The sequence below is a fragment of the Chiloscyllium punctatum genome, chromosome 10 (assembly GCF_047496795.1).
Source record: "Chiloscyllium punctatum isolate Juve2018m chromosome 10, sChiPun1.3, whole genome shotgun sequence".
Classification (NCBI taxonomy): domain Eukaryota; kingdom Metazoa; phylum Chordata; class Chondrichthyes; order Orectolobiformes; family Hemiscylliidae; genus Chiloscyllium; species Chiloscyllium punctatum.
This window is the reverse complement of record NC_092748.1, coordinates 36092346-36110359: the sequence shown is the minus strand read 5'-3', so window position 1 is coordinate 36110359 and position 18014 is coordinate 36092346. Positions and strand designations below refer to the sequence as shown.

Here is an 18014-nt window from a genome sequence, read left to right as displayed (position 1 = left end):
TTATTATGTCCACCAACCATGGACATATGGGCTCCAAAAGTTTCCTGACATGCAGTAATTTGTGGTTTTTTAATTATAAACAGAAAATATTTACGAAGGAACTAGAAGAGAAAAAAACAGCACAATATAATGGAGTGAATATTTTCTCAAATGTTGCTTAATTGTTTACCAAGAAAATGAAGCAGAGACAGACAGTCAAATATCAAACATTACTTGACAAATTTAGATGCATTTATTGAATGTCTTTTATTTCAACAACAAAGGGTCTAATGGCTTAACAATGCACATAACTTAAAAATAATTATCACTTTGTGATAATACAGATAGAATGTTGATTCACATGAAAAAGAACATTTACAATATGTTAATTTTATATTCACATTGTCAATAATACAAAAGCACAATTATTCTTCATTTCACCAAAGGCAGAAATTTGTGCTTTCTCAAGAGGCACTATGAAAGCAAGTTTACTTTTTTTCCAAATAGATAATATATGACAGGTAATGAATAAATAGACATATATGCATTGTACTTTTCAAATCTGGCAAGACCATAGGCTAAAATGCCCATAGATTCACTTTAACATCACTGCAGTTCTTGCAGTGTAATAAAACTGAATAGGCAAGACTTAGCGTTGACAATTTCCAGTACATATTTTGGTTAAAATGTTACAAAAAAAACTTGTGTCCTTATTAATTGAACAGTTTGTACAAACTCAACAGAAGTAATTGGTTTTAAGAAGTTTCTTGTCACAATAAACTACACACAAAAAAAACAGCAGAAAAGCTAATTATTGATTCTTTTTGCTACAATGGAGGGTTTTTTATGGTCACGTCGGTTAAAGATAAAGATCTGTGTAAGAGCAGCTTCTTCTAATGTGCTAGTCTATCTCCATTAAGATCTGTTCATCCCTGAATATAATTCATTTCTGTGTAAGATCAAGTCTCCTGTTGGCAATCCTGAGATAAATTAGCTAGGGGTTCCACTCCATGTTAAAATGGACAACTTTTAAAGGTCTTCCTGTTCGAAGATTATTATTTCTATTAGTTTCCTTAGTAGGTGCCAAACCACATCCGAAATGCTGCTAAGGATATAAGACAATAAATCTGGGAGTCATGTTTTATTTTTCTTCAGCGTTGCTGCTTGGCAGACCGTAACAGTAATAACCAGCATTCAAGAGCACAACAGACACTGGCTGCACCTTACCCGTGTTGATGAGGGGAAGAAAAGCATTAAAAGGAAGACAAATGAGCATGTTTTCCTCTGTGCACAAAGAACTATCCTTTTACAAGACTGCTAGCAGAAAACAATGGCAATCTAATAAATAGACATTCTTTATGGATATACATAAGGCCCTGAAATTAGGCTGCGGGCTATTAGCATACAACCACTTAAGGTGTTAATCTTAGGTTTCTCCTTTTTACTCTTGTAGCAGTAGTGTTAACCCATTTAATGGATCATCTGTACCCCAACTTCCATTTCTCACGATTTATTTGAAACAATTTTGTTACTAAAATAGCAGATATAGAGGGATTCCACATTTGAAGAGTTAAGCACTCAAGTGTCACTATCATTCATCTGCTAATAACCGACAGCATAATTTTAAGGTGACAGAGAAAAGTTCTGTTTGAGATGACGGCTGTGGAAGAACCCACAAATTCTTAGTGGCCTTCCAATTTTCCAACTTCAAAACTGACTCATACAAGACAACATACCAAGCTTATAGAGGACAGCAATGGACTATTATTTATCAGCCTGTATACAAAATAAAACACCCTGGGGACAGTAGGCTTCAGGCTTTATTATTGTGCAACCCTGAATATAGTTATGTATTCACACCACATTTTATTATTATTTTCTCTTCTCAGTTAATACGGTTAACTCAGTCCCTGTCGCAGAAATCCACATCGTGACTGTAATTGTGATTCCAGTATATGATTTTCGGCTGACAACATCATTTCTGAAATTGTTATCTGCTTCCTTTTTTGGCGTAAATCAAAATATTAATACTTAGTACAAAAATGAAAAAAATACAACTGATTGAACCACACAGCAGCAAATGTGCAAGCCTGTAAAATTGTGTGCGTTCTCATAGACGTATTTTGTGTTTGCTGATGGTCTGATTTTTGTTTGTTTGCTTTTTGGCAGTGGTGTTTCTTTCTTGTGAAAAATACAAACCCCAAAATACTTTTAAAGCCACTTGGCAGGCAACCATAGTCAAAATTCAGGACAAACTTAGAAAATAAATAGGAATTTTAAAAGCAGAAATTCACCCCCCTCCCCCCTCCCCCAGAGTAGGCAGCTTATCAAAAGCTGAAACAAGTCATCGTAAAGTGGTTTGAGGACACAACCTTATAAACCTTCATTTTACATTTCAGTGTACAGTCACAGAACTTTATAAAAACAGCTTTGTCCCGAGAAAGTTCTGAGAGAATGTCCTTTTTAAACTTGCCCTCAATGCTTCTTTATTTTAACTTTTAGTGCAGGATTGAGCTGTGAAGCAAACTCTGAAATGAGTTTAATCTTTTCCAGTCTGTAAGACTCACAAAGGTCTGTGAATGAAGTCCATTCTGGTATTCTATGTCAAGGCAACATTAGAGTAGACCTGCAAATTCAATACTGCTGTACTCCATACGTATGTAATGCATTACACAAAGCTGTACATAGAATTATCAATGTTCTTTTCTGTAAGGTATGTATTAGCTAATGTGTTTCACATTATTTCTGTTCTATCTCTGGAGGTTTGGCTTTGGTTTTGCTGAGGTTTTCCTCTCCTGCCTCCATGGTGTACATCTCAGAGCCCTCCTCACTGTCATTCTCCTCGGGTTCTGTAAGCAGCTCTTCATCTTTGTATTCTGCAACATCGACTGTGGTTCCTAAGTGCTCTTTTAATTTGCCGTGATGCTTAACGTGATAACGCTGGTTTTGAAAAAATTTAATAATCGTATGCTTGGGCAAGTCCAGCTGGGCAGAAAGGGTCTGAATGGCCTCCTGGTCAGGATAAAGGCCCACGTCATGAATAAAGCTCTGAAGGATGCCCAGCGCCTCTACAGAGATCTTTGTACGTGATCTGGGCTTTTTGGCACAATTATCCTCAGCCGCTTGTGGCTGCGTGGCTTTGTCCTCTCTTGGGGGTGAACTGTCCTTCCCAGGCTGGGATTGCTGTCTGTGTATCGCCTAAATGATTAAAGAAACATAAAGTTACTTTCTGACCCAATGCGAGCCATTAAGTCTTTCTTTTTGATAGTCACTTTGTTTTCTTTCCCATTGGTTAGATTTACTTTATTTCAATTGTTAAACAACGCTGCAAAGATTTGTTTATACAGTAGAACATGCAATAAATCAATACTTCAGGGCAGTAATAACAGAATGGGGACGAGGTCAGTTGGAAAAGGAACGTATTGTGTGATAGTCTTGTTCATCTTTGGATCTTTAGATATTTAATCAAGTTTGCACAGACTGGTGTCATGACAGTGAAACTTATCCTTAGGTCTTAGCTAAGTTCAATTTTCTTTCAGAAGCAGTAATTATCTTTGTATTGCACCAGAATCTAATCCTCTGCCCCAGTCCGGCTTGTGTGTTACTTAAGAGGTGCTCCATATGGTGAAACACATAGGACTGAATATTCCTCTAAAATAAATTCAGGATTAATTTTGATTTATAAGCACATTCGTAACCCATCATCGTGATATTTCCTTTGGCCTCAGCAATTCTCAGGTTGAAATATGACAGGGATACTGATTACAATGTGAGTTCCACCTTTACTGTCTCTATTTGAGTAAGTGGCTCCAAGATTTTGGCATTGCCAGCACTGACCTGAAGCAGAAATGCATGAAGAGAACACAACCATGTCATTTCACAGGAATGCCATCAAACAAAATTTAACGCTGAGTCACACAAGATGTGAAGACAGGTGACCAGAATCTTGTCCATGAGGTAGCTTTTAAGAAATATCTTAAAGAAAAAAAGAAAAGAGGAGATATGGAGTTTAAGGAAGGCATTCCAAAACCTCGGGCCTTGGCAACTGAAGGCAAGACCTTCAATGGTGTCAGAATGAAAACTGGGGTTGCACAAGAGACCAGAATTAGAGGAGAGCAGAAGTTGTGCAGTTGTAGAAGGTGACAGACAGAGAGGGTCAGGAACACAACTCATTTTTTACCCAACTCATTTGAGGTACTGAGGCTGATTGTGCTGCTTGTTCCATTGAGTCAGGTGTAATCAGTTATCTCAGCACTGAGCAGAAATCAGTTCCAAGCCCTTTCTTCAGAGAACCATACATAGTTGTTTTTACCATCAGTCGATATTACAGGCTATACCACAGCCTAGTGATTAACTGGCAAAACAGGACTCAGAGCAAAGATGCTTCAATCAGAATTACTGTCAAATGGATTCAAATATTCCTTGACAAGGGTAGTTATTGTAAATTAATTGCTGTCAGCATGGCTTTGATGACTAAATACCCTTGTGTTTTGATATGCTTCTCACAGCTCTCATACCTTCATGCCATACACAAGCCAAGCAAAAAGGCAGATAGTAATGGCTGTGCTTGTTGTGTTCTTTGGATAAATAGGAAAGTGGCAAGTTGCCCTCCAGCCTTGCCTCCCTTTGTGTGGTGAGTCTTATTTATCCCAAATTCTCAAATGCTCCTCACAGGGAGAACTAGGCTCATCATGTAATGAATCATTGCTGGAAACCACAGTTCACATTCTGTGTGGAACACTTTAATTGAGATCTTCTTCACAAGTCTTGGTGACCAAAGCTTGATTAAATAAGTAAGTTTTAAGGATTGTCATAAGAGAGGAGAGAGAGGGAGATATGCAATGAGATTTAAGGAGGGAATGCTGGAGATTAGAGTTTGAATGACTAAACAGGCAGTCACCAATTATGGTCTGACTGAAATTCAGGAATTGGAGAAGCTCAGAGATCTCAAGTTAAATAAAAGGAGGTGGCATGGTGCAATGCTTTACACCATTTCACTTAATGTTTGTCCAACAATACATCCTAACTACAACCAGGTAAAAAGGAGAGAAAGCAGATTTAACGTTCCGAGTCTTGTGACCCTTCTTCAGAACTGGTGGTTCTAAAGAAGGGTAATTGGACTTGAAATGTTAACTCTGCTTTCTCTCCACCGATGCTGCCAGACCTGCAGAGTTTCTTCAGCAATTTCCAATTCTTTCCAGCATCTGTTGTACTTTCTTTTATTTTGCGACCAGGTAGTGGTCACTGTAATTATTACTAATGAAGAAATAACATAATGATTTATCTCTGTGCTTAAAGCAAATATGCTTTACTCAAAACTTTCTCAACTTGCTCTGCCACCTTCAATAAATCGTCGATATTGAACTCCAAATGCCTTCTTTCCACCCTCTTTACAGAATTATACCTTTTATCTGAGCCACCAATAGGCACACCTCAATTTTATCCACATAAACTTTTATTTGCTATATGACCACTCATTCCACTTGCCTATATCTTCTTGACATTTATCATTACTTTCCTCAGAATTCACATTCTTTCCATGCTTTATGTCATCAATGTCTGTAAATTTTGAAATATCTGTATTTGTCTCTGCAATAGATCCTAATATCAACCCTTGGGAAATTCAACTCTATACGTCCCTGCATTCTGAGAAACAACATTTTACCACATTTGTATGTTTCCTGTCACTCAGCTAAATCTGAATCCATACCACTCTTTCATCCCACAGGCTTTAACATTGCTGATTGTGCTGCCATGTAACCATTTGCCAAATGCTTTATGGAAGTCCACGTAGATGACAAAAACCACAATACCCCAATCAACCCTTTAAGTTGCCCTCCTCAGAAAATCTAATCAAGTTAGTTCAACACAACGTGCCTTTAACAAATCACATAGGCTTTCTTTAATTAATTCATACCAGTTGAAGCCCCATGCTATCATTCCGACAAGCTCTTCCACTACAAGAGTTAAACTGACTGGCCTGGAGTTGCTGGGTTTATCCTTATTCCATTTTTAAACCAGAGTTCTCCATATGCTCAGTACTGTTCTAAACTTCTTAGAAATTGAATCACATCATGTCCACATGCAATTATTAAGAATTGAAGTAAAAAGGGGCAAATAACAGTCACACCACATATAGGCCAGGCAATGACCATTGTTAATAAGGTACTTTTATTATTAATAATTTTTGAAGACTTTTGTCTAAAAGAGTGTGAACATTGGTTTATTTGCAGTCCTAAGACATATCTGGACAATTGGCGCACTTTTTTTGTTCAAACTATTTATTGGAAGTAATGGTCTTAAAGTAAATGTGTCTTAAAGTAAATGGAATTGCTTGGACTAACTGGAAGTCAAATGCTTGAGTTTACGGCTGTCAGTAGTTGTGACTGTTTGATATTGCTGTGGAGTTCAATTGGGGTGCAGCCTGTGAAGAGACAAGATACCCAATTCAGCTTTTGCTACCTCTTGAGACTCTCCTGTGAGATCTGCAAAACCAAAACTGCTATTCTGCTTATTATGCTTCTGCAAGATTTCCTCTTGACCCTTCTTGAAGATAATTTCTGAGAAGATCCTAGTTACAACTGTATGTGCCTGATGACACATGTTTACCTTTGCAAGGAGACCACATTGAAAACCATCTGGACATCTCATATTTTATCCTTTTATTCTTCAAGAGTTAGCAAGCATTTGGCCAAAGTGTTTATTATCCAATGCACACAAAGTTTCTTTATTTTTTCTTGTGTGTGTGTGTGTGTGTGTCTTATTTACAAGAGGCAATCTGCATGCTGTCATATTCCAAACTGTGCGACTAAGCTTTGCATCTTTACAGTATTAATCTTGTTTTACAATTAATCAATAGTTTCCAGTGTTTTTTTGGAGAAACCTGATGATGGATTTGCAGAAACAAATAGATTAACATATGTAATTGTCCATATCGATAACTAAGTAAAACATTTTTTTAAACTCATGCTGTGACGACTGGAGTAATGGAATAGCGGGGAGACTGTGCACTCATCCCACTTCAGTCATGATTCCATCTCTGAGAAGAAAGCATTTCACTGTTATTTGTTGTCCAACAGTATTGCCATCGCTGAATCCCCCACTATCAACATCTTGTTAGTGGTGAGCTTTGATTAAAAATTCAACCAAACCAGCAATCTAAATATTGGGGTTACATGATCATGTAACAGGTTGGAAATTCTGAGAGTAACTCACCTCCTGACTCCCCACTGCCTGTTTAAAATCTATAAGGCACAAGCCAGGAGTGTAATGGAATGGTCTCTCCACTTGTGTGGATGAACACAGCTCCAACTAGACACTGGACACCAACCATCTCAAAGCAACTCACTTATTTCAAACCACATCAGCCACCTTAAACATTTAGTAGCTCCATCAACAATGTACAGTGGCAGCTGTCTGTATCATCTACAAGGTCCACTCCAATGAGTCACTGTGGATCCTTTGATGACACTTTACAAACCTGTGACCTCCAGCATATAAAAGGATAAGGGCAGTGGGTACACAGGAACACTGCTAGCTGCAGATTCCTCTCCAAATCACACATTTTTCCTGGCACTGAGTCAGAGTCCTGGAACTCCCTCTCTACCGACACAGTGGGTTGACCTGCGCCGCATGGAATGTGACAGTTCGTGGAAGAAACTCATCACCTTCACAAGGCCAGTTAAAATCCTGCCTTGCTAACAGTGCTCAAATCTGTAAGTGAAAGCAAAACTAAAGATAGAAGTGATTGTGTTGCATCATTCTCCTGTTTTGCCCACTTTTGCCTTGGTAATGAATGGTAAAACAAGAGTTAAAGATGAATAATGAGTATCTGTGACAGAAAGGCTTTGTTGATTATAGTATGCTTTGTGTTGGGGGGGGGCGGAGGGGAAGCCAAGCGGGCTTAGAATGTGGCTGCCAGATGGGTTCAATACTTCACCAGCTACAACAAGCCGGAATTAGACCATCTTGGACTCTCAATGGAGAGTGCAGGAGGGCACTGGAGCAGCAGCAGGCATACCGAGAACATGGGGTGCTAGCCTGGTGAAGCTACCAAATAGGACTACTTTCAAACCAAACAGTAAGTGATAGACAGAGGTAAGCAATGCCACAACCAACGGATCAGATCTAAGCACTGCAGTCTGCCACATGCAGTGTGAATGGTGGTGGACAATTAAACAATTCACTGGAGGAAGCCAGCTGCACAATTAGCTGTCCCCATCCTCAATGATGGAGGAGAATACATCAGTGCAAAAAATAAGGCTTAAACATTCGCAGCAATCTTCAGCCAAAAGTGCCAAGTGGATGATCCATCTCGACCCCCTCCAATGATCCCCAGCATAACCAATGCCAGTATTCAGCCAATTCACTTCATTCCACATGATATAAGAAATGGCTGGAGGCACCAGGTACTGCAAAGGCAATGGGCCCTGACAACATTCTGGCAATAGTACTGAAGACTTGTGTATTCAAGTAGTTGATTGGCACCACATGCACAAGTTTCCACTCCCTCTACCACCGATGCACAAGAGCAGCAGTATGTATCTACAAGATGCACTGCAGAATTTCATCAAAGATCATGGGATGTGGGGGCCAGCATGGTAGTTCAGTGGTTAGCGCTGCTGCCTCATTACGCCAGGGACTTGGGTTCGATTCTCACCTCGGGTGACTGCCTGTGTGGAGTTTGCATATTTTCCCCGTGTCTGCGTGGGTTTCCTCCGGGTGCTCCGGTTTCCCTCCACAATCCAAAGATGTGAAGGTCAGGAGAATTGGCCATGATAAACTGTCCATAGTATCAGGTGCATTAGTCATGGGTAAATATAGGGTACGGGATTGGGTTTGGGTGGGTTACTCTTCAGAGGGTCAGTGTGGACTTATTGGGCTGAAGGGCCTGATTCCATTCTGTAGGGAATCTAATCTAATCTATAGACAGCACCTTCCAAGGTGATTTGAGCTCAGAGTTTATGAGACATTGGGATGCACCAGAGAGGGGAAAGGTTACCTGGAAGTTTTGTTCCAAGAGGTAATGGCACAACAGGTGCTAGGGTCTACTGTTTTGGTCCACAGTAAAAGATTGTGGGGTGTTACTGTGTGTGAGGCAGGTTAGGGAACCAAGATAAGGGATGTGCAGGAGATTCATCCAGTGAAATGGTCAAAAGCCAACAACGTGAAGGGCTGGCAAATGCTGGATGCCAGTGTCTATGGACAAGAGGGGCATGAGGCTGGTGCCTGTGGATTGAGACCTGAGGTGCAGTTTGGTGCTAAGTGAGGTGGAGGCTGAAGCAGGCTGGTACCTTCTGAAAACTCTCAACCGGGAAGTGAATGTCGAGCTGGTTCAGCACATTTGGTTGGATAGGAAGCTAAATATTCATGAGGTGAGTTGTGCCATCAATGAGGCATTTAATAAGCAATAATCTCCCTTATTTGGCAACTAGTGAGAAACCTGTCTCGCTGTCTGGCAGATACATAAAAGATGCAATGGGATTCTTTAGATTTCCAACAGGGTTGTGTCAGATGATCCATTTCCCACATGAGCTAGTTTAAACCTTTCCATCCCGCCAACTTAGTACAACTCACCATCCCAGCACCGTGCAGCTGAGCTTGAGTTTTCGGAATGCTGGGATGCTGCGTGTTGCCAGAGTTTAAGACATCTCCTCTCAGCTCGAGAGGAACATGCAGAGGGAGGCAGGAGACATAGCTGTTGTGGTCCATGTGATTTGATAATAACAACACAAATAGGACAAGAAAAGGGTTCTGCTTGGAGATTGTGGGCATCCGGGGTTAAATTAAAAAGCAGAACCTCAAAGATAACAATTTTTGGATGATTGCTTGAGTCAACAACAAATTGATGCATGGTACATGAGGCAATGAAGGAATGATAAGAGATAGATACATGGCTCAAAGATTGGTGTGGGAGAAATGGGTTTCAATTCATTGGGTACTGGCACCAATTCATGGTCAAGTGGGAGCTGTACTATTCGGGCAGTCTTTACCTGAACCATGCTGGGATGGTGAGTTGTACAAGTTGGGGGGATGACTGTCAGTCAGCGTTTAAACTAGCTCATGTGGGAAATGGATCATGTGAGACAAGCCTGTGGTAAATCTAAAGAATCCTGCTGCATCTTTTGTGTATCTGCCAGGCAGCGAGACAGGTTTCTCACTAGGCAATGGCAAGTTGCCAAATAAGGGGGATTATTACTTATTAAATGCCTCATTGCTGGCATAACTCACCTCATGAATATTTAGCTTCCTATCCAACCAAATGTGCTGAACCAGCTTGACACTGACTTCCCGATTGAGAGTTTTCAGAGGGTACCAGCCTGCTTCAGCTTCTACCTCACTTAGCACCAAACTGCACCTCAAGTCTCAATCCACAGACACCAGCTTCATGCTCCTCTTGTCCATGGACACTGGCATCCAGCATTTGCCAACCCTTCACAATGTTCAGACCACCTCTCCAATTCTTGGGAATTTGAGACCTGAATTGCTGGGGTCACCAGCACCTAGCACAGGAACTGGCACCCAGCTCATGGAATCAACCTGGCTGTCCCTCAGGGCTGTGGTCTCTTGGCAATTGCCTGCACCATCCTTGCCTTGCCATCATGTCTATTAACATGTTGGCACCTCAGCCAGAGTCTAAAATCTGTCAGTGTCACCAAGCTCCTTTCTGTAGACACACAGACAAGCTGCTTGTCATGACTGTCAGTACAGGTCTGTCTTAGGAGGCAGGGACGCCTTGCTGTATGGAAATGAGATATCAATCTAACACCTGCAATCCCATACATGACAGAAACTGATGAGGGATAGCCCTTATTGCTGTAAAGGGGGTGTTCTCCATTTACCAGGGGTCAGTCACAGGCACAGCTCACACCTAGTGTCCAGGGGCTTGGCCACAGTCAGTCATCCACTCGGACCAGTCACGGTCAGGGAATCTGTCTGACTGCAGTCGGGGGAGTGCGCAATGGTCAGTCCTGTAAGACCATCTCCTGGTATGAAGGGGAAATGGTGTATTGTCAGCCGGGGTGCTGCAAACACAGCACTCAGGGTCTGGTCCGTCATGTCCAGGGACTGTTTGTCAAGGTCGGTCAGAGGTATGAGGAAAATACAATCCTGGGGGATTTTGTGTTGTAATACAGAGTATCAAGGTGAATGGAGGAAATAAACTGAAGAAGAGTTGTAAAAAAAAGAATCATAATAGTCTCAAAACATTAAATCTCCACAGATGCTGCCCGCCTTGCTGAGTTTCTCTAGAACTTCCTCCTTTTATTATAGTGAGCTACGAGTCACGATGAATCAATACCTCATGGTAACAGAGCCCAGAGGTGACGGCAATTATAACATGAGAGAGTTTCACATTCCGATTGCATAGGAGAAATGTGGATCAACGACTTGTGTTTTCAACCTGGATAAAGGTAATTTTGAGGAAGTGAAAGCAGAGCTAGCTAAAATGAACGAGGAAGCGAGGTTAAATGGTGGGCAGAAAGAACACACTGACAAATTTTTAAGGAGATAGTTAAAAACTCTCAGCAAAGGGTGGGAAATAAATGATAGGGCCGTGGTGAGTGTTGCAGAACAGAAACCAAGGGGTTCAGATATATAATTCTTCGAAAGTTGCGTCACAGGTAGACAGGGTGGTTAAGGGGGTGTTTAGCATGCTTGCCTTCATTGTTCAGACCTCTGCGTATAGGAGTTGGGATGTCATGTTGAGGTTGCACAGAACATTGGCGAAGCCTCTTCTGGAGTACTGTGTCCAATTCTGGTCACCCTGCTATAGGAAGGATTTTATTAAATTGCTGAAAGTTCAGAAAAAAATTTCCAGGACGTTGCCAGGAATAGAGGGTTTGAGTTATAAAGATGGACTGGATAGGCTGTGCTTTTGTCAGTGGAGCATAGGAAGTTGACAGGTGACCTTATCGAGGTTTATAAAATCATGAGGGGCATACATGAGACGAATAGCAAAGATGTTTTTCCTCGGGTGGGAAAGTTCAAAAATAGGGGACATATTTTTAAGGTGAGAGGAGAAAGATTTAAAAAGAATATGAGGGTCAACTTTTATTTTTACACAGAGAGTGGTTAGTGTGTGGAATAAACTGGCAGAAGAAATAGTGGATCCAGGTACAGTTACAATGTTCAAAAGACATTTGGATAAGGACATAAATAGGAAAGGTTTGAGGGATATGGGCCAAATGCCAGCAAGTGGGATTTGTTTATCTTGGGAACCCCCATAGTTGGCATGGACTATTTAGACTAAAGAATCTGTTTCCATGCTGTATGACTCTAAGACTCTATGACATGACTCTTTGAGAAAGTTATACTGGATTAGTGGTGCTGGAAGAGCACAGCAGTTCAGGCAGCATCCAACGAGCAGCGAAATCGACGTTCCTGATGAAGGGCTTTTGTCCGAAACGTCGATTTCGCTGCTCGTTGGATGCTGCCTGAACTGCTGTGCTCTTCCAGCACCACTAATCCAGTATTTGGTTTTCAGCATCTGCAGTTATCGTTTTTACCTCTTTGAGAAAGTTACATGATCTGAGACCGAATAAGTGAGTTAAAGATCATATCAGATTGAAAGAAACACTGTACAAATCTGCAAAGATTAAAGTGGAAGGTCACAAGATTGATGAGATTTTAAGAACCAGTAAAAAATGATGAAACTAATATGAATAAAGAGGGATGGTATGAGAAATATGAGAGAATGGTAGCCAATATTATTAAGACAGAGAGTAAGAGTGTCTACAAGTAGTTAAGTAAGAAGTGAAGAATTAAAGATTGTGTTAGTCCTCTGGAGAATAAGATTGGGGATTGATTATGGAAAACAAGTAAATGATAGAGGTATTGAACAAGTATTTTGTGATAGCATTTACTTGACGGCTTAGAAAACCTCCCAACTGTACTAGAAACTCAAGAGCTGAACAGGAGCTGGGTACATAGAACAAGCACTATCTCCAAGAAAAACATGTTGGGAAAATTATTAGATTCTGAGGTGGGTGAGTGGCCAGGACCACTTAAAATAAGTGGCTGCAGTGATAGTAATTGATTATGATTTTCCAAAATTCCTGAGGTCATGGAAGGATCTCAGTGGGTTGGAAAATGCAACATATTTATTCAGGAAAAGAGGGAATGAAAAGGCAGGATATAGACCACTTAGCTGAACATCTACAGATGGGAAACTACCATAATCTATTATTTCGAAAGTTGTACAGAATACTTAGAAAACCATAATGTAATCAATCTCAGTCAATAAGACTTTGTGAAAAGGAACGAGGTTTAGCTAAATCTTTGAGGAAGTAACAAGATGTGGTATACTTGGATTTTCAAAAAGCATTTGATAAGAGTGCCTGGTACAGAGTATTATATCACCATGGGTAAAGGATTGCTTATGTAACTGAAAGCAGAGAGTAGAGATAAATTTACCTTTTTTGGGTGGCTAAGCTTTAGTCAGATGGAGTGCCACAGGGATCAGTGCTGGGGCCTTAACCATTCAAAATCTATTTTAATATCTTGGATGAAGGAACATCGAGAGGGCAGAGAGAGAAAGATGGGGAAGTGGGACACAGGGAGAGAGATGGGGTTTAGGGACAAAAGAGAGGGACTGGGGTTGGTACAGGGGAACAGTGTCATGCAAATGACACTAAGGAGATGGACAGGGGAGAGGGCCAAAAGGGCATCACACAAAAACAAAACCTCAACACTATTACATGGACTGCACATTCAGATGGCAGTGAATGCTGAAATGCTAAGGTTACTTTGGGAACTGTTTGCGCATTGCTCTCACAAGTTATACCATAAACATTACATTATTAAAAGTCATGACTTTCGGTTAAAAACTTCGAAAGGTACATCAAAAAGATAGCAGCTGTCTATAGAACATGGAGTGAAGTTGGTTGATGGCCATGTGACATTATCACATTTGATCACTAATTGAAAAGTATCCTGAAAAGTAAGCTTGAACTTTTTCTTTCATAAATTAAATGCAATTTTCACATGTGCTAAAATTCCCCTCTTATAGTGTCACAGAGTCATACAGCATGGAAACATATCCTTCTATCCAACCAGTCAATGCCGAACATAATCCCAAACTAAACTGGTCCCACCTGCCTGTTTCTGGCCCATGTCCCTCCAAACCTTTCCTATTCATGTACCTATCCAAATGTCTTTTAAACGTTGTCATTGTATCGTTATCCACCACTTCCTCTGGAAGCTCATTCTACCCATGAACCACCCTTGGAGTAAAAAAAGTTGGCCCCTCATGTCTTTTTTAAATCTCCCTCCTCTCACCTTAAAAATGTGACCTCTGGTCTTGATATCCCACATCATAAGGAAAAGACAACTACCATTAACTCTATAAAATAAACTTCTATAAGGGCACCTCAATCTCTTACACTCCAAAGAAAAATGTCCCAGCCTATCCAGCCTTCCTTTATAACTCCAACCTTCCATACCCGGCAACATCCTGGTAAATCCTTTCTGAACCCCCTCCACCTCGATCATATCCTTCCTTCAACTGGGTGACCAGAACAGGACTGAGTATTCAAGAAGAAGCCTCACCGATGCCCTGTACAACCTCAACATAACATCCCGACTCCTATACTCAAAGGACTGAGCATTGAAGGCAAGCATGCCAAATGCCTTTTTAACCATCCTATCAAATGTGGTGCAAACTTTAAAGAACTTCACAAGTATTGGTTGTAATATTGTCAATGAACTATTTCATCACGAATGGCAGTAGGAGATATCAAATAATGTTTAAACTATTATTAAATTTAATATTGATTACTCTGTGACTCAGAAAATGTGTGCCTAGATTGCAAGCAAAGTTATTCTAATAGTAGAAAGTGAGGACTGCAGATGCTGGAAATCAGAGTCGAGACTGTGGTGCTGGAAAAGCACAGCAGGTCAGGCAGCACCCAAGGTTTCCTGATGAAGGGCTTATGCCCGAAACGTCAATTCTCCTGCTCCTCGGATACTGCCTGACCTGCTGTGCTTTTCCAGCACGACACTCTCGACAAAGTTCATCTAATGACTGGTACTGGCCTATAGTCTCAGATTTTCATTGCTCCGTCAACAACTGAAATAAAGTAAAGACTTCTTCAGTTTCCATGTTTGCATTTTGAACCCTGTAAATGTGGTGATGTCCAGCAAAAAGAGGACAAGGACACGTTACTGACCTCCACAAAATAATGTAATTAATCCTGGAAGGACATACTTTTGTGTTGTCCTCATTACTGCACAAAAGAGTGGAAAATCAGCCAAGGTTCTCATTTGTAATCGTATACATTAACTCCTAATTGAATATATAAATCTTGGTTGCAAACAGCATGAAGCTTCATAGAGCCATTCTTAAGTTAAATAGTCTAACAAATGACCACTTTTACAAAATGCCCACAGGAGAACATTGCACAGCAACAATCAATAGCTTGTTCTTCAGTGAAATTGTGCATCCTTTATATCTACAGGCATGGCACCAGTTTAATTTCTCAGGATAGAATCAGGAGTTGCACTGAATGATCAGTCTGATCGGAATGATCAGAATGATTGGTTGGCATGATGGCTCAGTGCTTAGCATGTTACTGCATCGCACGCAGAGTCCCAGATTCAATTCCAGCTTCAGGTGACTATCTGTGTGGAGTTTGCACATTCTCTCTGTGTGGGTTTCCTCCCACAGTCTAAAGATGTGCATGTCAGGTGAATTGGCCATACTAAATTGCCTATAGTGTTAGGTGCATTAGTCAGAGGGAAATGGGTTTGGATGGGTTACTCTTCAGAGGGGCGGTGTGGACTGGTTGGGCCAAAGGGGCCTGTTTCCATGCTGTAGGGCATCTAATCTGATGCAAATTGCATTACAGAACTTGCATTATGTACAGCTCTTTATCATTCTGGGATGTCCCTATGTGCTTTACAGCCCATTAAGTATTTTTAAAATATAGGCAATGTGCCGTAATAAAGGAATACCAAAATAGAAGGACCTGGAACCACTGAAGGCAGAATGGTGGGCTGACAAAGTAGTTTAAAAGGTATATGGGATCCTTGGCTTTTTAAATACAAGTATGGGGTGCAAAAAGCAAAGAAGGAAGCATCACTTTGGGACAGATGTGAACACTTCAGGTTTTTGACAGGATCCAGAAAAGATTTGTAAGAATAGTTCCAGGAGATATGGGACTTTGTTCAAATGGAAAAAGCTGAGCTCATTCACCTTGGAAAGGAAGGTGTTGACAGGAAACTTGATAGAGATGCTTACAACCATGACATGTATGGACAGTGGAGGAAGGAAGAAACTGTCTCCATTAGCAGCACAGTCAAGAAACTGTATTATTCGAAAACAACAGTCAATACCTTTAAGATAACATTTTCCACTGTTGCAAAGTGCAAAACCGAAAACCCTGGTGCTGCATTCTGGTAAGGCAAATCAGGGCAGGATTTACACACATAATGGTAAGGTCATGGGGAGCATTGCTAGACAGAGAAATATTGGCGTACAGATTCATAATTCCTTGAAATTCCTTGAAGGTAGACAGGCTAGTGGAGAAGTTATTTGATATGCTTGCCTTTATTGGTCAGTGCATTGGGTATAGGAGTCGGGAGGTCATGTTGTGGCTGGACAGGACATTAGTTAGGCCACTTTTGAAATACTGTGTACAATTCTGGTCTCCCTGCTATAGCAATGGTGTTGTGAAACTTGAAAGGATTCAGAAAAGATTTACAAAGATGTTGCTGGGATTGGAGGGTTTGAGCTATAGGGAGAGGCTGAATAGACGTTTCCCTGAAGCGTTGGAGGCTGAGAGGTGACCTTACAGAGGTTTACAAAATCATGAGGGGCATGGATAGGGTGAACAGTCAAGGTCTTTTCCCCAGGTGGGGGAGTCCTAAACTAGAGGGCATAGGTTTAAGGTGAGAGGGGAAAGATTTCAAAGGGACCTAAGGGGCAACATTTTCACACAGAGGGTGGTTTGCGTATGGAATAAGCTGCCAGAGGAAGTGGTGGAGGCTGGTAAAATTACAAAATTTTAAAGGCATCTGGATGGGTATATGAATTGGAAGGGTTTAGAGGAATGTGGGCCAAATGCTGGCAAATGGAACTATATTGATTTAGAATATCTGGTCAGGAGGCATGGACCGAAGGGACTGTTTCCATGCTGTGCATCTCCATGAATTTATGCGCTACTAATTAAAGATTCAATACTGAATTCAGGGGGAATCCCTTTACTCAGAGAGTTGCGAAAATGGGTAAGACAATATCTCGAATTGTTGAGGTGAATAGCAATTATTAATTTAAGGAGATACCAGATAAAAAGAATAGCAGAATATGTTGATAAATTGTGAGGCTGAATTAGGTTCATGTGGAACCTTAATACCAGCAGAGAACAGTAGGCTGTGGTGCCTGTTGCTAGGCTGGAAAACAAACTGTGTAATTCTATGTAATTTTCCAATTATCTGAATGAATCTTTTACATCCATCTAGGAGAACAAACGAGGCCTTGGTTTAGGTTGTCTGGTTGTGCCGCAGTCATCAGCCTAGCAGCAAAGTACAAACACTGTCTTGTTTTTAATTCACTTGTGGGATGTGGGCGTCACTGGCTGGCCAGCACTTATTGCTTGTTCCTAGCTACCCTCTAATCCAATGGCTTGCTAGGACATTTCAGCGGGCAGTTGAGGGTCAGTCACATTGCTGTGGCTCTAGAGACACATATAGACCAGACCAGGCAAGGATGGCAGATTTCCTTCCCTGGAGGACATTAGTGAGTCAGGCAGGTTTTTCAAATAATCGGCAATGTTTTCAGTAGTTTCTTAATTATTTCCTTGATGCCTTCAGGTGAACCATACAAAAGAGCATAAATCATCCTCAGGAGAATGATTAAAAGACCAAAGACTCTGCTGTACCGCAATAAATTAGGGTCTTCAAATGAATGATACATAACAACACCTTAAAGAAAATCATGATCTGGTCTCTCGGAGAGATTGGATGTTTGCATAGCATGTCCCAACCAAAGTCAGGTCCCTTAGCAGAACTGTATTTAAGATGGTTAGAGCAAGGTATAG

The 18014-nt window shown here is 40.9% G+C and overlaps 1 protein-coding gene across 10 annotated transcripts in view; it reads right to left on the bottom strand.

The window, feature by feature from the left end:
* Positions 1–269: 269 nt before the first annotated feature.
* The window catches only part of satb2 (SATB homeobox 2), a 166822-nt gene continuing 149077 nt past the window's right edge, over positions 270–18014 (bottom strand). For all 10 annotated transcript variants that reach the window (XM_072578925.1, XM_072578927.1, XM_072578924.1 and 7 more), the window contains one exon: positions 270–3177. In XM_072578925.1, the coding sequence (XP_072435026.1) occupies positions 2719–3177 (459 nt within the window). In that variant the 3' untranslated portion in view covers positions 270–2718. The remainder of the gene's footprint in view (positions 3178–18014) is intronic.